Source organism: Cyprinus carpio, chromosome A12, assembly GCF_018340385.1.
Source record: "Cyprinus carpio isolate SPL01 chromosome A12, ASM1834038v1, whole genome shotgun sequence".
In the NCBI taxonomy this organism is placed as follows: Eukaryota; Metazoa; Chordata; class Actinopteri; order Cypriniformes; family Cyprinidae; genus Cyprinus; species Cyprinus carpio.
The window spans coordinates 3,301,188-3,323,655 of NC_056583.1; the positions used below are offsets into that span (position 1 = coordinate 3,301,188).

Genomic DNA, 22,468 nt, shown 5'->3' on the forward strand with positions numbered 1-22,468 from the left:
GCTGTTTACCAGTCTAATACTGGTGACCTGATTAATAATTTACAAATACCCAAAACTATTCACTCATGCATGAAGGTGTGCAATGAGCACAGCTGTGAACAAAATGTCCTTTCTATCTGCATTTCGTATGTTCATTTACACATATCTTATTATTAGCACATTATTATAAATTTACATTCTGGAATGGAATAAACTGCAGATGTTTCAGTGTAGATTAAGGCTCAAAAACTTGTGTGCCGGATACAGAGACTTTTGGGCATAATAGGGCAATCATTTTTGGGCATCATGCGCCAAAAATACTGCACATGCCTAAGATAACCAACACTCCTGTCTAGGTAGGCAGCTCATTAGGTTTTCACAGCCTTGATGTTGAGGGAACAGGCCTTTATGCTATCATTAAATACTTCCTGTTTTGCTGGATTTGTGTTAAAAAAAGTATATATTAACAGATGGATTTTTTTGGAATATATATATATATATATATATATATATATATATATATAAATATACAATCCTTAACTATGTATTTTATGTTTATATATATATTAACATAGAATACATAGTTAAGGATTTTGATTGGTATGATTGTGTTAATTGTGTTAAGTCCAAAAGTGATACATAAACGTCTGATTGTTTGGAAAGTACACACTGGTAACCACAAGCTTAGCTGACAACTTTTTGGTTGTAGTAAAATAAATATTACCGTGTTCAATGTAAATATTCGAGGATGCCATTCTCACCGTGACCGCTGGGAGGCAACCTATAACTCTCTATAATTGAGCACAGGCCGCTTCACTGACACCCAGCGGGGACAGAAGAATACAGCAACAGCTGTCCGCTCGATGAGAGACAAATCAAAAGGTGGAAAAACGTGCAAAAGAAAGCCCCTAATCCTCTCCTGGGTTTAAGCTTATCTCATTAAGATGCATATGAAACACATACCAGAGTATGGCTCACGGGTAAAATTTCCATTAGGGCACTGATTAAAAAAAATTGATTTGCATTTCCTGAAGGAAATAGGCCTAGCAGCGATTGCAAGGAAAGTTCTGTGTGAATGAAATGCCAAATCAGAGCCACTTCAGCACACAAAAACAACAGCGATATTTTGCAGCGTTTAGGTAGCTATGAATAAATATATTCAAGGCAGACTAATCATAATTCAATATGCAAAATAATGTAAAAATTAAGTATGCAAAAAGTGCAATGAGTATGTCAGTTACTTGGCTACACACTTCTGAATACATAATATTTAGCAAATTGGAAATGTACAACATTTGAAAATGAATTGAAGAGATATACAGTTATATTTATCAGTTTTTTGATCCCCAACCGACAATAAAGAACATAGTTGCAAAATCATTAAATTAATTTCAGTTGTGTATGTTGTTTTATATACTCACTCCTAATCAACAGTTTTCATTCATAATATAACTGTCAATCAATCGCGAAATCTTATATAATTATTTGGCAATGAGATATTTTTTAACCTAACTTCTGGGTTTGAATATATATATGATGAACAGATAGATAGATTAACAGTTACTACATATTATATGTATTATCATATTATTACATATAATTTTGTGTGTGTATATATATATATATATATATATATATATATATATATTATATATATTAGGGCTGTCAAATGATTAATCACGATTAATCACATCCAAAATAAAAGTTTGTTTACATAATATATGTATGTGTACAGGGTATATTTATTATGCATATATAAATACACACACATAAATTATATATTTAGAAAATATTTACATGTATATACATTTATATATTTATATTCTTATATTTTATATTATATATAAATATATTTAATATATAAACATAACATATTCTTCTTAAATATCATACATGCATGTGTGTGTATTTATATATACATAATAAATATACACAGTATACTCACATATATTATGTAAAAAAAACTTTTATTTTGGAGTTTAAATATCAAATCTGTTGAAGCTCCTTGCATGATATATATATATATAATATATATATATATATATATATATATATATATATATATATATATATATATACGATCATGCATTATCATGGGAGGAAACTGATCCATGCAGATGAGTAACAACACAAAGTTTTGACTTTGTAAACCTTGTTGGTTATTTTTATTGACGCCTATCAAACTTAATACATAGACCATCCTGAATCCATTTTGATTCCCTCACTTCCACACACACACACACACACACACACACACACACACACACACACACATATGTGCACAATAGCATGATGCATTCCAACTTCACGTCCATACACACACGTTGACTTTCAAAGCAGATATACAAAGAACAATGTGTTCTGACATGCAGAGCACTCACCCATTTAACCGTGTGACTCTCTGTGCATTGTGAACACACACTGTGCACAAACTTCCAGATGCACGATCATGATCCATTCACTCTCGGCAAATGAGATGTCAACATACAGTATATTCACACTAATATAGTTAAAATTCTGTTGAGGGGTTGGGAACACATTGAGCGCATACATACATAAATTGAAGAATAAATGAAACCTGGCCAGACTTAACAGAAAAAATAAAATAAAATCAATATTGCATTGGCAATGCTGTTCCTAAGTAATTTTGTTCTGTTGTTATTTCTAAAAATACATATACTGATGTTAACCAACTGATAGCCAGCTAAGACAATACAAGTTATGACATGTCCAAATAGTTGTTCACATCCATATTTGAACCATTACCTGATGCAAAAATATAATACACATAATGCTATTCGTTTTTGCAGCATAAATGGAGAGTGCTTTCCTTAGATTTGGACTGGTCAGTTTTTAATGATCATGATGTGCTTCCCCCAAACTGCATACCTTGCTTAGACTGTATGTATATTATAGATATGATAAGATATGATGGTACATCTGTCACATGATATAATGAGCCTTTTAGTCTCAACTGATTTCCATACAATAAATAAATGGAAAAGAGAGTGAGCTGACACACAGACAACTTAAAATTCACAGAGACACACAAAATTGGATCACATTTACAAGATTCGTGACAACTGTTGTGCAGAAAAGCCATTTATACAGAGAGAGTGTCTCTCTTTCAGATATATTATGCTGGATCGGTTGCATAACCGCTGCACGGAAGCCCAATGACGAAGCAGTGCTGTACAAAGAGACCAGTTTCATATTTTATACTGTATTATAATCATAACTGAAGACAAATTGTTGTGAATGTACATATTTTGTGATGGTGCGAGCAAGGTCCGTGGCCTAGACAATGGCTTATGTTGTTTCAAATACCATTCAGTTTCTAGTTTCCTCTTTGGGTCGCAAGGTACAGCATATTTTCCTCATCAGATAATGTCCAGAGGAAGTCTTTCTTTCGCTGTCATTACGGTAATACTGTGTGCAGACGTACAAGCAAGGGAGAGTTCTTTTCTGCGATACTGTTTTCTTCTTAAAGGTGAAGAGTGTGGTTTTTGGAGGGATTTGAAATACTTTCTTTTATCCCAGCTTTATTCTTAAAAAATAAAGGGGATTTTTTTACTGTGATGCCATAGTTGATTTAATTTTTTTTTTTTTTTTTTTTTTTTTTTTGGTTCCCCAAAGAAAACTGTTCTTTAAAGAACCTTTTTTTTCCTTTGTGTGAAAAACATTTTAATAATCTAAAGAACCGTTTGTGGAATGATTCCATGGATGTTAAAAGTTCTTCATGGAAACATAAATGCTAAAAAATAAGAACCAAGAGTGTATGAAGGGAAAATTTGAATTAAAAAGCAACTTTGGCTCAACCAATGGTGTGAGTTTGGGGCGTGGCTATCTGTTTGACTGGCAGATGAGGGGGAGGGTTCAGGAAACCTTGTAATTATTTTTGCATTTCCGTTCAGTGATGCTAGGGACACAGAATTTACTCATTTTTAAAGAGTATTTTTTATATATATATATTCGTCGATTTAAATTCAAAGACACGAGTAAAAAGCACGTTTACTTGTTTAAAAGAAAAGCGACCTTTGCCATAGATTAGGTTGCAATTCCCTCAAAATATGTATTGTTTTAAACCTCAGACATTCCATTCTTTGTACACCTAATGGCCATTTTTTTAATCACCAGGAGTAATATTCAAATAAATTATTTTCAATAAACTAAAATTAACAAATAAAATAGTCAACGACATTCACTTGGTTGGCTTCAACCAAACGTCTTGCAGCAACAGAGAATCGGGATAAACATCCTTTCACGTTTTGGAAAGATTCTCGCTCCCTTTGGCATCTAAAAGGGAAACTTTATATTTGAACTCTTGATGGAGAGAACAGTCATGGGAATCCTCCATTAGTCAGACGCTCTTGTCCATTTGAATTGCCAAAAGGGCGAATCGAGGCCAGATTTAGATGTGTAAACGCACGCAGCAATGTTTTACAATCACGATCAGTCATTGGGGTTGAAGCTCGACGTTATTTAGCATGCAGCATTTCTGTGGAGAGTGAAAATGAAGTTGTCTATAGCTAATGAAGCAGGGCTGGTGAGCAATTTATTTACGGTCATAAAATCATCATGAGTCTGTCCGCTCAAGGAGGTAATCATGTTTTAAAAGATTCAGCGTGTGCAGCTTCGTTAAACTGAATCTTTTGTAGCTTATTGATTTTTATTGCATACATCTGAGCAGACTCTTGGTGCTAATAGCTTCTGGATCTGGATCTCTACATATTTTCTTTTTAAACATGATTTTTGGAGGATAAAAATTCAGACTCTGTTGCTATAATTACTCGATGGCTGAAACGGAGACCAGGCCTTTAAGGAACAGATGGTGCGCTACCCCCAACTGAAACCTTTCGTTTCATGAATGTCATTATCAGCTCAGATTTTGCACGTTACATCCAAATCGCATGAGAGAAAATACAGCATAAATCAAAGCATTGTCCGGGATGAATAATTAAATAAGATTCAGAAGAAAGTTTGGAGGTGTTCCTCGTTGTATTATCGTACAATGGAGACGGTCCTTGCTTCGTTGCATCCCATGTTCTTTCACAATGTGTATCAGTATTTGGTTTCATTAGACTTTCATTAGCTCCTTTAAAAACACATTTTACCATCATGCTGTTCTGAGGTGACAAGGGGAGAAGGAACGTTTGAGTAGTTTAGTCTCATACCATGGCTCATATCTTGATGGATTGCTGATTATTCACAATATATCCAGCTCAGGGCTGTGATTGTGTTCCACTGGAGGAAAGTAGGCGGGTTCTTTCTCTTCCCGACCCCCTGCGCTGGAGTAAAACCCCGCCCTCTCCACGCTCCACCCACTCGCAGCGGTCGGCTCCGCCCTCTGAACGCCGGGAGTTCTGTCTAGTTGGTGTTCTAGGAGGGCGACTGTTCTTCTCATCTAGCGTAGAGCAAAAAAAGGCTGTGGAAGAGTGGAAACATACTGGAACAATTCAAGATATGAGTCCGGTCTTACCTGAAAGAGTTTGCACCATGGGCTGGTCATGAGCACCGAGCAACTGGGATTGAATCGTTTCAACAACTCGTCTAAATCTGCGACTTGGACCTAAAAAATCAAATTCACACACATATACTCATAGAAATTCAGTGGTGTGTGGTTAGTCTAATGTGAATGTTCTGAATTCATGTTCTGAATGGAAATAATTTCCAAGTTAATGGCTTTTTAGAACAATATTGTATAATATTGTAATATTTTTTTTTTTTTTGAAAAAAAATTAAATACTACTCACTGAATTCTTTTTAATGGAAATTATTTCCATTATAAAGTCTAATGTAACAACATTTCATCTTCACTTGCTATACTATTTATATAATCATACTCTATTAAAATCAAAGTTTCAAGATTTTTTAAAAATACTTTTTAGAAAATATCTTAAAGTTTGCTCACTGTAAAAAAAAACAATACAGTTATGCATTAAAATAGACAATGTATGTGTGAGGTTAGGTTCTGTTTTGGTTTAAATTTCCATGTGTTTCTGTCTCCTAATTTAGTTTCTCATAAGTTTCCATAGTTTTTGATGAATTTCTCCAATAAAAAAATATCACCATTGTATCTTACACTGGTTATAACGTTTCTATAATAATTTCTATAATCATACTTTTTATTAAAATCATCAAAAAGTTTCATGAACATTTTAAAATGTTTTTAGAAAACATTTAAAGTACTGTTTACTATAAAAAATTCATTAAAATAGACCAAGTTTAAAAGTAGCAAGTGTTTAGTCTAATTTAAATGTTCTATTTCATTTAATTGTAATGGAAAATATTACAAGGCTAACTGAATACCATTATATGGTCTAACTCTTGTGAATATTTTTAAATATTTTTGTAATATTGAATAATTATTGTGCTACTGAATGTGCTATAAACATTCTAATGTGGGGAAACAAATAATAACCAGAATCATATACAGCAGATAGTGATTCTTCTCACCTGATATGAGGCTAAAAGTTACACTGTAGATTCCGTAATCCTTCTGTCCATCCCTGTCTCTCTCTCGCTCTCGCTCTCGCTCTCGCTCTCTTTCCCCCTCAGAAAAGGAAATGTCTACCTGGAATCTGACGGGTTTCTGGAAGACAGACGCACCTCCAGAAGACTTATACTCTGCTCGGAAACTCGTCTGAGAGATTACGCTGTGACTGAGGGAGGGAATCTGAAGATAAACGCAAGAGAGAAACAACTCTTCCTTAACTGATGTACACATTATTACTGTTCTCCTTTGAACAGTGCTGTCATGTTCATTTATTATGGGTCAGTTTGGGATTGCAATTTATGGAAGCTGTTTTTGATTATTCGAGTTGCAGAATACAGTTGTTTTCAGGCTATTTCTTTATCTACATTGCACAAAAGTGTGACAAACCAGTAAAAATATTAGAGTTATTTTTGTAAAATGATATAATATTTTATAGATATTTAAAAAGCTGAACAGCTTTCAACTTGATGTAACGTCTTAAAAGTGTACTGAGATGAGATTCAACAATTAAAGACATCTGCATGAATAATGTTCCCAAAATGGTTTGCTGTGGATTGTACGCTCTAAAAATGGGTCAAATATGGACTAATTCAACTTTTGGGTTAAAAATTTAATTTAACAGCTGGGTTAGTCCTTCACATATTCACATATAGTCCCAGTATCTTCACATTTTAAATATTGATATGCTCAAAATTATAAATATACTGAAAATATATAGAAAATATATTGATATATTCAAAAGTCAGGGATCCAAAGGTCTCTCTTGCTTTATTATTTTATTAATTAATTGATTTATTCTGCAAGGATGCATTAAATTGTTTAAAAGTGACAGTTAAAAAAAATTCTATTTCAAATAAATGCTGAACGTTCTATTCATCAAAAAATCTTGAAAAAAAAAAAAAAAAAAAAAAAAAAATATATATACATTGATTATAATAAGAAATTTATCATAATAAGAAAATATGAAGCAGCACAACTGTTTTCAACATTGATTATAATAAGAAATGTTTCCTGAGCAGTAAATCTGCATATTAGAATGATTTCTGAAGGGTCATGTGACACTGAATGATGCTGAAAATCTAGCTTTGTTCACAGGAATAAATTACGTTTTACAATATATTAAACTAGACTACAGTTATTTTGAATTGTAATAATATTACACAATATGACTGTTTTTACTGTATTTTTAATCAAATAAATGTAGCTTTGGTGAGCAGAAGAGACTTTCATAACATTAAAAAATCTCACTGATCCCAAACTTTGAATGGTAGTGTAAATGCGATCCACTTAGTTTATTAAAATGCTTAATCAACAGAGAGCTGCACAGATCAGCTGCTAGACTCACAGAGAGGAAGGCATGGACGATATCGGCTTTAATGGAACTAAGAGGTTTGTCTCTGATGACCAAAAAAATCTGCTCTTCTTTCTCCAGACTGATGAAATTCCCAAACCAGGATTTTTTAGCCAGCCTGTCGAACCACAAACACAGACAGACAGACAGACACTCAGATAATCTGTAAGACTCATCACAATGATGCAGCACACTGAAGAATTAAAAGCTGGAGATCATTATCGTTAACATATTTCCCTCAACAGCATATGCAAGTTGCCATGATGTCTATGAGCATTGTCATCTGGAACATTTCATTTTTAGGATCTGCAAGCTATCACTTAAACATTCTCTGATGGATGTTAGACACTGAAGGGCTGTTTTAGCTAAATTTATTTGTGAATCAAATTGTTTCTTTTTTTTTTTTACATGCAAATTGGGTTACCTAAAGGCACAGTAGCAAAAACTGTAAGAAATGAAAGGGTATATTATTACTGTTTTTGGAGGAGAAAAAAAAACTTTTACCACAGGGAATAAATTAATGTAATATAAAAAAATATACAACATACAGTAAGCCTTTAAAAAGAAGAATGCAGTGCTTTGCAGATGATTATTTGGGTTGACAAATGCTTCTTACTCTGGGCTTGATTCTGGTGTTAAACTGGACATGTCTTCTGAGGTTGGCACTGTTGGGAAGGTAAGAGTAAGAATGAAACATAGATCGAATACAACCTGACATTGATTAAATTCAATTATTTGACAATTTTATATTTCAGAGGTTTTCAAACTGAGATCCAGGGAGCCCCAAAGGGCTGCAAACAGTGTTATTTTCGTATCATATATTATTATATATATGTATATATATTATTTTTGTTATTTTTTACATTTTAGTTAAAGTATGAGTAATTTTTTTGTGTGTTTTTGTAATATTTTTATTATATATGTCTATATAGTATTTATTAATGTTTTAATAATGTTTAATTTATTAGTTTTAGGTACTTTAGTACTTTAAATGTAAAACTAGAAATGTTCCATTGGTAACTAGGTGAAATAAAATATAAAAATAATATATATTATTTTTATATTTTATTTCAGCTAGTTACCAATGTAACATTTCTAGTTTTACGTTTGATGTATATATATATATATATATATATATATATATATATATATATATATATATATATATATATATATAATTTAATTTCAATCAACCAAAATGTTTTTTTTTTTTTTTTTTATGGTTTTCTTTTAGTTTTAATTTATGTTAATGATAATAACACTGGCTAGCATAAAAGTTTAGAGAAAATGAAATACATTTGTAATAAATAAATAAATAAATAAATAAATGACATTGATTATTATGTTTCATTCTGGTTTCCAGTGTCATAAATAAAGTGAGTAATCTTGTCATAAATAAATTTATTCTATTGACAGCCACAATTTTATGTTTTTCTTCAAGTGAATACATCGGAAAGTACTCTAATAATAGAATTAGTACTCTAATAGTACAACAATGACACAGTGTCAGCTTAATAGAAGGTAAGTATATTCCACTTAAAAATGTCTTTAGGGGTCGACAGTGTCAAAAAGTTTGAAAACTTCTTTATTTGATTAAATTCTGAAAAGGAAAGATATCGGCACCCACCCTGCAGCTTGCGGCGGTGGAACCTCGGCGACCCCAACAGGTTGTTCTTCAACGAGTTGAGGCGTGTCCTCCAGTGGGCGGAGCTACTGGCCGCCATGCTGGCGCCTCCCCCTGGACTAGAGGGTGGGGTCAAGGAGAGTGAGCCCACGCCCACACTTCCTCCCTCGGCTCGGGAGGAAGAAGCAGAAGAGGAGGAGGAGGGTGGGAGTGGGGGGGGGGGGGTGATGCACAGGGGTACCCAGCGGGGTGGGCAGGGGAGAGCCCTGAGGGGTGACCTGAGACATGGGATACAGGCTTTTAGTCACCGACTTCAGCACCGCAGATGGAGAAGGAAAGAAGAGGAAACGGGGAAAGGGCGACAAGAGGGGAGAAGGAGAGGGAGAGCGGGACGAGGAGGGCAGGGGGAGGGACTTCATGGACTGGAGTTGGGGGCGTTCGGGTGTGTTTTTAGATGGAAGCGTCTGCGTTTTGGGTTCATGCGATCGGTTGGGACGAGCAGAGGTGCTGCCGCTTCCTGCTTTGGTGGCGGCAACTACCTCCGGCTTGCTGAAGGTAAAGACAGGGCTCTGATGGGATGAGGAGGAGGAGGAGTGAAGGCCGTGGCAGATGGAGAGAGAAACAGGAGTGAAAATGAGCAATGACAGGTGATACGGCTTTAGTGCACAGAGATGGTGTATGGAAACGTGTGTGTTTGTTTGTGTGTGTGTGTGTGTGTGTCTAAAGCCCAAAATATACTTTGGTTTTTACATGTATGTGCGGGTCAATGTACAGTGCACGTGATGCAAATTCCATCACTATAGTATGCACTTACTGCGCACCACCAGATTTTTGTAACCCCACATACTTTGTATACACAGGTCGCATATGCACATTGAATTTGTTTTGCACTAATCAGTTGTTCCACAAGGTGGCAACACTGGCCCAGGACGTTATTTCACAGTAGAAAATGGAACTAAAGAGACAGAACAACAACAACAAAATACTGCAACAACAGATGCTTGCATTGACAAGCGCTTGTGTGAGAGTTATTAGATACTATGTTTATATTAGTTTAAAAGAGTACAAAGATATTTTTATCGGTGATAACTTCTGGAGAAAAATAGCATGGACGCTGGATAATGAAGAAACTTTCTAAAGCCCATGTGTCGACCGCCTGTGTCCCCACATGCTATCAAATGAAGTATATTTTGAAAGGCTATGCATTCAACTGTTCGCATATGTTAGTGTATGCATACAAAAATGAAGTATACTTTGGGCCTAAGACTGAATGATGTGGATGTTCATATTAAAACAGTCCAGCATGTTTGAGTAATAACCAAGATATAAGAAATGCTAACTAACAAAAATTCATTCATCTAAAAATGCAAATTTTGTTAACATTTGATAACAAACCAATAAGGTTTCATTAGTTAACTAACATTAACTTTATTGTAAATAAAAATGGAATATTTCATAATAATTATATTAATTATTTAACTGTGCACTGCAGTGAAATTACAATATTTATGTTTTAATATCTTCACTTGCATGAGGCAAACTATTAAGCTTGGTTTTGGTGGAATTGAGGGAAGCCATTTAAACTTCTGTGACAACAGGTTTACAAACACTTCTCATTACGATTCCTGCAAAATTATGTAATTATCGGTCCACAGAAATGTTGTAAATTATGCAAATGTGAAATCAAAGTGGCACACATTGCACATGCAGAGATGGAGTTTGATGCATTTACTTGCTGCTCTGAGACACTGAAAACGTGAGATGCTTGTGTGTAAATAAACACAGTACTGTGTTTCACTCTTAAACGCAGCACAACAGACTATATACTTATTTATTTAAAATACACACTGCAGTGAGTGTCAAGTCACTGTCGGAGAGAAGAGAGAGTAAGAACTTGTAGCTGGTATTGGTCTATCAATTAGCAAAAATTAGTATTCAAACATTTCTCGATCAAAAAATCTTTATTTTTGATAACACTGCTGCTGAGTGACTCATCTCTTTAGTAGAAGAAAAAAAAGGTTAGCATACAGGCACTTACCCTGGGACTACTTAGAGGACTAGACGAGAGGCCCGTTGATGCTCCACTTACAGATCGAGATCTATGCAGGAGTGTGGCATTCAAGAGTCAGCAGTGCTAAATCAATATTAACAAAGTTCCATATATGCATGAAAATGTGTTTATGACTGCATGTGTACCTTTGGCTGTGAGAGGTGTCCAGCGCTCTGCGCGGGGGTGTGGGAGAGCCCTGCTCCGTCACACTCAGCACCTCCAGACTCTTTCTCTCTGGCCGGCAGCGGCCGTGACGGGTCAACATAGGTGAGTCTACACGCTTCCTTGGAGGGTCTATGTAGAAATACAAAACACAGAGTATGTGCATGTAGATCAAACAGTAGAGTTCAGCAACACTAGCAACAGGAAGGTTGTGAGTTCAGTTACCAGGGAATATATAACTGATAAAATCTATACACTTTTAAATAAAATAAAGGTTCCAAAAGGGGGGGTTGGCAGTGAATGCCATAGAAGTACCATTATCAGATCCACAAAGAACCTTTCAGTAAACAGATTTGAAAAGAACCATTTTTTTCTTAGTGTGAAGAATATTTTAAAAATTTGAAAACCTTTTTTTTCCACTATAAAGAACCTTTAGTGGAATGGAAAGATTCCATGAATGTTAAAAGCTGTTTATGGAATTGTAGATGTCAAAAAAGCACCAAATTAATGAAATGCACTGTATTTTCCGGAAAAAAAGTCAGAGCAGATCAAAACTGCATTGTTGAGAGAAAAACACCTGGAACTCACTCCACAAAAATATTTCCAATTTAATTGTATACAGAACGAAAAAAAGAATGAAAAATTTTATTATAAATATATTTTAGTTTGATGATGAATAAGCTGCAATGTCAAGTTAGCAACGCTAGAAATAATATGTGACCCTGGAGCACAAAACCAGTCTTATGTCGCTGGGGTATATTTTTAGCAATAGCCAAAAATACATTGTATGGGATATTAAGTAAAGATAATGTTCCGTGAAGATATTTTGTAAATTTCCTACAGTAAATATATCAAAACTTATTTTTTTTTTAGTAATATGCATTGCTAATAACTTAATTTGGACAACTTTAAAGGCGATTTGAATTTGTTTCTCAGATTTGTTTCTCAGATTTTCAAATAGTTGTATCTCAGGCAAATATTGTCCTATCTTAACAAACCATACATCAATGGAAAGCTTATTTATTCAGCAAAATTGACCCTTATGACTTGTTTTTGTTGTCCAGGGTCACAGTGTTTGAACTGTGTGTACTTTGCATTCTTTATGTTAAAGGGATAAGCCACCCAAAAATCATTTACTAACCCTCATATTGTTCCAAACCTGTATTGACATTTTTTTGTGCAGAACACAAAATAAGATATTTTAAAGAATGTTGATAACTAAACAGTTTCAGTTCCCATTGACTTCCATTGTATTTTGTCCATATAATGAAAGTCAAAGAACAGCAACTGCTCTTTGTTTGATCTTCTTTCATTCTCCAGAAACAAATGAAATGCATACACATTTGGAACAACATAGGAGTGATTAAATGATGACATTATTTTTATTTTTGGATGAACTATCCCTGTAATTGTATTATATAAGTTGCATCACATTTCACAAAGTAACTTTATTCCAGAAAATGCAGTAATTTGCTTTGGATAAAAGCGTCTGCCAAATGTATAAATGTAATAGATACAGGCCACACAGTTTAATATGAGTAAGAGTAACTTAAAATTCTTCTACTGCTAATCTGTAGACCAAGAGAGTGGCTGACAGATGCTGACCACCACGTTAACCTGTCAAAAACAGAAGATGTAGATTTATTTAACTGTGTTAATGAACACTCCAGAGAAAAAGACACACACCAATGTCATTTCTGGGAGGAAGATCCTCATCCTCATGGCTAGGATAGCGCTCTTTACGGTCTAACAGGAGATAGTAGATCATCTTCTCTTGGTTATCTCTAAGGAAACGAGCGAGAGAAAGAAGCGAGAATAACAATGTTAACCCTGGAGCCTATTGTATCATATTTAATATACAAATTTCTAAGGCATAGAAATGATCAATGAGCAAAACTTTGCTGAAAATTGTACACAAAGAAAAGCCTTCTGCTGTCTGATTGATAGATCATACTTTTATGGAAGTAAAAGGCCTTTTAGTATAACTGTAAAAACACCAGAGTATGGCACCAGAGTATTTTGCTGTGAAATCTTTAAATTGTTATAAAGTTAAGAATATGTTTTTTATATATTTTAGTAATATTTCAAAATTAACACTTGGACTGAAGCAATTTAGGATTATTTGATTATCCAAACATACATTTTTAGAACAATTATGTTAAAATATCAGTAGCAGTTATGATCTATCAGGTTTTTGTTTATTTGTTCATCTCTCAATCATCATTGTATTGCCTTGCATTCTATGCTATGCCCCCACAATAAAATTCAGCATAAAACTAAGCATTTAAATATCATCTACTAAGACATATTATTGGATTGCATACAATTGCAAACTTTGAAACAGTTTGGGCCTCTAAATAAAATGTCGGTGTTTTTTTCCTTTGTTAGTATAAGCTCCATATTCTCCTATATCATACTATATGAGCCATCAATAACATATATACTTTTTTTTAGTTTTTAGATTTTTAGAAGGTTCAAAACACTGTTCAATTGTGTGTGTTTTTTTTTTAATGATTTTCCTGACTATTATTTCATTTGTCAGGCTTTACAGAGTTAAAGATTACCCTAAATTTTTACATTTTCTGAATAAAAATGCTGCAGAAGTGCTGATGTTACACTCACTCTTCACACTGCAGGTCTTGGGCCAGTTTAACCCGGTCCCTGAAACAGCCCAGAGAATACATGCTGTCCAGCACATCTGGGTCCAGCTCTGTCAGAGACATGATCCGTCCCATGCTCACGCGCCTTGGGGGCGGCAGCTCCAGACATGGCTCATTGCGTCCAGCTCTTTATCACACACAAACAAACACACATATGAACTTGAGCTGCTTGCACAAATCATCTGTGATTTTGCCTGTTATGAAAGACGCAAGCTGAAATCATTTCAGAACAATTTCAGAACAATATAATCTATTTTTGAAATGCAGCCATAAACACACACATAAAATGCTCTCACTCAAACTCTGTAGATTGACTACAGTGATAGCGAGAACACAAATAATCAATATAAACAGCCAGTACTTACTGATACCAAGCATGTTTCTGGATGGCCTCTAGCTGCAGAAGGACAACAGACGGTGTGATTAGTAGAGTCTGGCGCTATAATGCTTGAGATTAGTGATGGGAGAAATTAAGCTTTTCGCAATTCTGAATCAGTTGAACAGACTGATCAAAATGCTGATCAAAGCAGTGTAAATGCAGCAAGACTTCAGATCAAGCATGCATACAGAGACCTGTTACAAACCAATCTTTTAAACATAATCTACAAATCATTACATTGAATGGTATTAATGATTTGTAGATTTTTAGATGTGTAATTTGTGTTCTTCTTATTAATTTGTTGCACTTGTTTTTTGTTTTAAGTGCAGAACTTGACTAACTGCAACAAAATAATTAACTATCACTAAGCCTTTTTAATATTATACAATATTTTTTTTTTATTAAAATTCTTTAAATTCATAATGAAACTGACCCGAGATCAGGTCAAACTATATATTAGAAACTGGTCTGTGAGTTCTCCAGATCAATGCCACCTAGAAGCAAACCATTTGAATTCAAAAAATGTCTAAAACCAATGTTCGACACACAATGCCTTGTTTGGTGAAATTACGTGACTTGGCCAGTTTTATTCGCACTCCAAAACACTGATTCAAAATAATTAACTTAGTATTCATCAAAGAATCCTGAATAAATTGTATCATGGTTTACGCAAACAAATATTAAGCAGCACAACTTTTTTCAATACTGATAATAAGAAATGTTTCTTAAGTAGCACATCAGCATATTAGAATGATTTCTGAAGGATCATGTGACACTGAAGACTGGAGTAATGATGCTGAAAATTCAACTGCGCATCACAGGCATAAATTACATTTTAAATTATATTCAAATAGAAAACCATTTTTTGCATGAGACTTCTTTCATAAACCATACAATCGTATAAAGTTTTAAACAGTGGTGCAGATGGTTTCAAAAGTAATAAACAGAGTCCTAAAGTAAATCCATAAAACTTCTACCAAGTTAATTAAACATGGACATGTTTACAGCTATCGAACCATCACAGTATGCTTAATGTTTAATCACAGTACTCTCTCACCGTGACTCTTTTTTCAGGGTTGACCTCGATCATGCCCCGCAGCAGAGCCTGGCACTCAGGTGGGATGAAATGTGGCATGTGGAACACTCCACTCTTCACCTTCTCCAGCAGCTGCCGCAGGTTATCGTGGTCGAAGGGCAGCGCGCCCTGAGGACAGTGGACAGAAAGTCCCAGATACAAAGAAAAAGATGATAATGACAAGCAAGGAGTGTTTCAGTTATTTGCATAACAACCCGTGAGCTAAAAATGAGTAATAAGTGATAAGTGGGGGGAAGTATAATGCTCTCTGACCAGCTGAGAGAAACAGAGTGATTTTCTCACCACTAGCAGAGCGAAGAGAATGACTCCACAGCTCCATACATCAGCCCGTCGACCATCATATTTCTCACCCTACAGTAGAAGCCAAAGGTAGTGATATGGTCAATGGTTCACCTTCAAACAGAATGATGCTCTAAAACACAGAGGTTACTTTTTGGACCTACCCTGATAACCTCTGGACATGCATAATGAGGAGATCTGCAAATAGTTTGGGAAAACAGAGTATGGAAGGGTGTGAGAGAGTATGGTTTGTTTAAAATTACATAGCAGTTTCATTTACAAACAATTCTGGCATTTATTTAAATTTGTGTATGTCAAATTTAGGCAAAAATACAAAAATATGCCCCTGAGCTTAAGAGGTTAAATGAAACTGAAAATATAATTAAGCATCAAGGAATAGGAAGTTGTAGTAAGTTGTGCATAAATATGTTGGCTTGACAAGCCAGTATACTGATGTACTATTCAAGCTTCTTCTTCTGTGGAGACTAAATTACTAAAAATGAATGCAACCTAGGGCTTTCAAACTCGGCACAGACCTTCAGGCTGTTCCAACTCATGTGCTAAAAAATGCTTAAATTGCTAGGACATGCTTAATCATGCTAGCACCTAATACCATGCTAAAACATGCTAGCAGTGCTAAAACATGTTATGGCACGCTAAAATTTGCTAGATTAAGTGTCAAAACATCCTAGAAGCATATAAAACATGCACATGTTAAACATGCTTGCTACGTGTTAAAACATGCTAAAATCAACAAGTTAAAATGTGCTAGAAACTAGATGAAACATGGTAGCAATATAAACATGCTAGCCTCATGCTAAAAATGTTAACTGCACTTAACAAAATGTTAAAACGGACAAGGTGACATTTTAGAACATGTTACAATACGACCCATTAGATAAATGCTAAAACATGCTAGCAATAAGATAAAATGTGCTAGCAATGTGATGAAACATGGTAGCAATATAGAAAAATATAATAAAAAACATGCAGGCAACATGTTAAAACTGGATAGCATGTTAAAAATGTTAGCAATGCCCAATAAAATGTGAAAACATGCTAGCAGAGTGCTAAAACATGGTAGGAAATGTTAAAACCTGTTAGTTAAATGCCAAAAATACTAGCAACAAGCTAAAATGTGCAAGAAATGTGATGAAACATGGTAGCAATATATGAAAACATGCTAAAAACATTCTAGCAACATGTTAACTGGCTAGCTTCTGTTAAAAACGTTAGCGATGCCTAATAGAATGTGAAAACATGCTAGCAGTACTAAAACATGTCAGGACATGCAAAAACCTGCTAGCAACAATATAAAATGTGCTAAAAATCAGATGAAACATGGTAGAAACATGCTAGCAACATACTACCATGATAACACCGACCTAACAAAATGATAAAACTAAGGTAATAAACATGCTACAACATGTTATAATGTGCTAGCAACATTTGAAAAACTGCTAGCTCATTATTAAATCATGTTGAAATTGCTAAAACCTGCTAGCAGCAAGCTAAAATGTCCCAGGGCCAGCAACGTGATGAAACATGGTAGCAATATATAAAATCATGCTAAAAACATGCTTAGCAACATATAAAACCATGCTAGCAACAAAGTAAAACATGATAGCTTCATGCTAAATGTTAACAAAACCTAAATGTTAAAACGTGACAAAACAAGCTTAAACCATGCTTGTAACATTCTAGTGAAGTGATAAAACATGTCAACAATGTGATAAAACATGCTAGGAACATTTTAAATTAACATTAGCCAAATGCTTAAACAATCTAGCAGTGCTAAAACATGTTAACAGTAAATAGTAGATACAATAAAACTTGTCATGCCAAAATGTAATTATATTATTGAACAAATTAATCAACTTCCATCTAAAAAAAAAAAAAAAAAATCTAGTGATATGGTAGCTACATATGATATTTAACCATCTAATTCAATGACATTAATATATTTTTAAGTGTGTCTTTTAGTGTTCAAATACTGTGTATTGTGTATTTTAACACAGGTGGAAAACTGTATTGATCAATCATCATGCAGTATTAGAATTATCCATTTCAGATTGCAATGCATGGAGCTTAAAGCGCAATAAAGCAAGCAAACAGCATCATAAACCACACGCATACACAATACTCACCCACAGCTTGTCTCTAGCATACTGTCTCCCACCTGTAGTGAGGCCATGCCAAAGTCTGCAATCCTGATATTGTTCCTCTCATCCAGCAGGAGGTTTTCTGGCTTCAGGTCTCTATGACTACAAGAGCACAGAGGACAACTGGCTCTGAACACGGTGTTCACCAACAGCCCTCCACAGAAAACACACTTTGGAAGATGTACAGTGTCAAAACATTAATACTTCACTCATCCTTGTCTTTGACAATTTCACACACCTGTATCTGCCCAATTTAGATATTAGAGTTAGAACCACCACATATGAAAATATGAGGGACAAATCATGTTAACATTTTTTATCAATAACCGTGTCTATAGGTTTTTTTCACTAAAAGATCCCATTAAGGGAAATTTTTTCCTGTCTTGAAATATATGATAGTGTTATTTTAGTGTTATTGATATACTATTATAGTTTATTATTATTATTTTAAATTACATTTTATTTTTACATTTTTCACTTTAATTTTAGTTCATTTTTGTACATAAGCTGTGTGTTTTTTTAAATAATTTTAATTAGTTTTTTTTTTTCAATATGTTTATAGTTGTTATTAGTTATTGTTTATTAATTTATGTTTTAGTATTTTAGTATTTCAAGTTAAACTAAAAATGAGAAATGTTGTTTTGGCATCTAGCTGAAATAAAATAAGTTTTATTTTTTTATATTTTAGATTAATGTTTATTTTGTTTCAAGTAACAAAGTTTTTATGGTATTAGTCTTAGTTATTAGTTATTATTTTAGTTTAGTTATGTTGAAGGTACAACATAAATTTGTGAAAAAAAATAAATGAAGATGAGGTTTTTCAAAAATCAAGTAAATATAAAAACAGTTTATGGGAAAATAACTCCAAGCATGGGGCAAAACACCATATGCAAATAGTATTTTGTTACCATATTCACATATAATTCAACATCTATTCAAAATAGCCACCAGCAAATGCTGTACTATCCTGTATTATTTTTGTTATTAGAATAATATGATTTACAGTATGAGCTAGAGTGTGAGTATGGTATATTTCATAAATAAATCTCATTTATGATGTGGTCATTGTGGGACCACTTTGCACATACTTTGATTTTAATCACCTTCATCCAAACTGAAAATCATAAAAGCTTCTCAAAATATGTGAGCTTGCAAAACTTTACCCCAAGGACTTGCTCTATGCTATTTCTCATTCTAATTTATATTATTTTATTAAGAAATGTGTGTGTGTGTGTGTGTGTGTGTGTGTGTGTGTGTGTGTGTGTGTGTGTGTGTGTGTGTGTTTGTGTCTTACCATATAGAGTGACTATGACAGAAGTCCAAAGCAGATATGATTTGTCTGAAGAACTTTCGTGCCTCTTTAGGCGTCAGTCTGCCTTTCTTCACCAAATAGTCAAAAAGCTCTCCTCCTGAAACATGCTCCAGTACCAAATATCTGTATGAATGGAACCATAGTACAAGTGGAACAAAGGTTTTAAGAAGGAACAAATGACAAGCAGGAAGAACAATGTGTTGAAAAGCATATTAAAAAAAAGCATGTAAAAGTGTAACTCACAGGTATTTGTTATTCTCATAAACATCATGGAGTTTCAACACATGTGGATGTTCAATCAGTTTTAAAATAGCGATTTCTCTCTCCACCTGGTTGAATGAGAAAAATAAAAGATCATTTATTTATTATCTATTTATTATCTTTATAAGTAGCAAATTCTGCATGATCCACAATAATGTTTTTTTTTTTTTTTGGTCTGGGAATGGCATGTAAATACCATAGTACATGAATACGGCAGGGTTATTAGTGTTAATTAAAACCATAAAAAAAAAAAAACATTTTTGTCACTTAAAAATTAAAACAAAATAATAAAATGAAAGTTAACTGAAATAAAATATTTTTTAAAAAATTTTATCTAAATTTTAATTCAACATAAATCATTTTCATTTAGTTAACTAGATGTAAAATAACTAAAACTGAAATAAAAAATATATAGACAAAACAAAAAACTAATAAAAAAGGCAAAAAAACCTACTAAATTACTAAAACTAAAATTAAAATGAAAACACAATATATGTCTACATATATATATATGTATATATATGTATGTATATATATATATATATATATATATATATATATATATATATATATATATATATATATATATATAAAGTTATTCAAATTATTAATAAAACCTATAATAGTATCTCAGTGATAAAATAACACTGGAATATGGTAATCATGTGGTACCGTATAGTATCTGATACCATCACTGTACCACAGTGATACATAATACTTTTAACAGGTATAATATTATAATTTAATTTATACATTTAATATAAATTTTAATTATTATTAGTGATATATAATATAACTTTTTTATATATAATATACATTTTAGTTACTGCAAGACTTTACAAAAACTATACCATTAAAAAAAAAAAAAAAAAATCTTTCTTTACCTTCATCAACACAGATTCTGAGAGTTTTTCTCTGTTGACTATTTTGATGGCTACTTTTTGACCAGTGATGCAGTGAATCCCGAGCTTCACCAGACCTGTTGACATCCCAGACAATTCATCAGTGATGAACGCTTTGAAAAGAGTAGAAATTGCAGACAATTTAATATTTAAACAACATGTCCTTACCTGTCTGGCCTTTCCCGAGAGTCTTCTCTAGTCTATATGGCCCCACGTACTGAGCTGCCTGGGTCACTGACAGTTCCTTAGACATAGTGGCGGCCTGGCTCCTGTTAGAGTTGAGTTTTTCTAAAACAGTCTCCCAAGGGTCTGCAATATACTTGGGGTTCCCAAATATCCCAAATATCTGCCCTAATCTCGTGTTGAGTTTTTCTAAAACAGTCTCCCAAGGGTCTGCAATAACCCGGGAATATATCCATGCTGAGCTTGGGGTTCCCTAAAATCTGTCATATGGGCCCATTTATTGTCCTGATCTCTTTCAGCCTAATTCATAGCTTTGCCGATTAAAGTCACCCTTCTCAATCGATCAGACTTTTTGTTCCCAGTACATGTCATTACAGAAAGCCAGGTCCTGTTACTAAGCTCCTGTTTCTAGATGTATCTACCAGCTGGCCATCACCTCATGACAAAAACACCGTTTAGAAACTCCTCCTAACTGTGTTTGTGAAATATAAGTGAACACACGCCTTCAGTACACTTGTGCTAGGCCTAAAATCCCAGGTAAAGGAGCCAGAATCTTACAGTTTAATAATAAACAAGCAAACAGGTAAATCTATTCCCGTTTCACATTCAGCAAGACGAGCCCAAAGACCAGTCCGATGGCGTATGTGTCGCTCTGCATCCTCTCGCATCACTGCAGCGGATCTGGCAGATCTGTTTCATCTCTGCTGCTGATGTTGAGCTCCATCCTGCCGCACGGACCGCAGCATCCTCATCCCTCTCGTCTCCGCCGTGTGTCCTCTCTCGCCGGTCCCGCGCACGCTCGCATCCGCCGGACACTTTTGAGAAAGGGGTTTATGTTTTTGATGGTGACTGATACGTTGCGCACTGATCGCTGATATTTTGAGAGTCTTGACGTTTTATTTGCGTTATTTTCTGGTTCCTCGCATCAACATCCGGGTCCCACACCCTCCTCCTCCTCCTCATCATCATCAACCCTCCCTCACAAACACACGCTCCCACTGCACCTCGCGCCGCAGATCTGTGCCTCACAGAAGAGTAAGATACAGTCATGCTATCAGATGGTGGAATGATACATTATATATATATACCAAATACGTAGAACTCGGAAATAATTAAATAAACAAACAAATACATAAATAATAAAAAATAAAACACCATATGTATCCAAATTGTTTAGATCATGGGGAAAAAATATTATTATTTTTTTTTTATTCTTTTTAATTAATTTATTTTTTTATTTCATCTTAAGCGTTTATGTCTTACAATCAACATTAAAAAATTTAACAACACAAATAAAATATCTAAATAAAAAACAATAAAAAAAACAATATCAACGTTCTAATAATTGACGAGTTCACACAGGCTCATATGAGTTTAGCTATCGATTTTATTTGTATCTTTTTTTTTTTTTTTTTTTTTAGATTTTTATTGTATATTGTTGTTGTGGTTTTGTAATTGTGCTTATTTTCGGTCACAACCATGATACAAACTGCAAATATTTGAATGTGCAAACATTTGTATATGAATATGAGTTTTTTTTAATATGAGTTTTTATAATAACAATAACAATAA

At 33.9% G+C, this 22,468-nt stretch overlaps 1 protein-coding gene across 1 annotated transcript; it reads right to left on the reverse strand.

Annotated features, from left to right (window-relative positions):
* Positions 1 to 2,125: 2,125 nt before the first annotated feature.
* Positions 2,126 to 20,989, reverse strand: brsk1a (BR serine/threonine kinase 1a). Its single transcript, XM_042767160.1, is given in 20 exon segments — positions 2,126 to 5,383; positions 5,459 to 5,548; positions 6,436 to 6,655; positions 7,821 to 7,944; positions 8,443 to 8,491; positions 9,454 to 9,671; positions 9,673 to 10,019; positions 11,489 to 11,549; positions 11,647 to 11,794; positions 13,349 to 13,446; positions 14,285 to 14,449; positions 14,688 to 14,719; positions 15,759 to 15,905; positions 16,080 to 16,148; positions 16,241 to 16,274; positions 18,224 to 18,340; positions 19,533 to 19,673; positions 19,794 to 19,879; positions 20,696 to 20,790; positions 20,882 to 20,989. Coding segments are annotated over 20 exon segments (2,508 nt in total). The 5' UTR covers positions 20,967 to 20,989; the 3' UTR covers positions 2,126 to 5,201.
* Between the last annotated feature and the right edge of the window lie 1,479 nt (positions 20,990 to 22,468).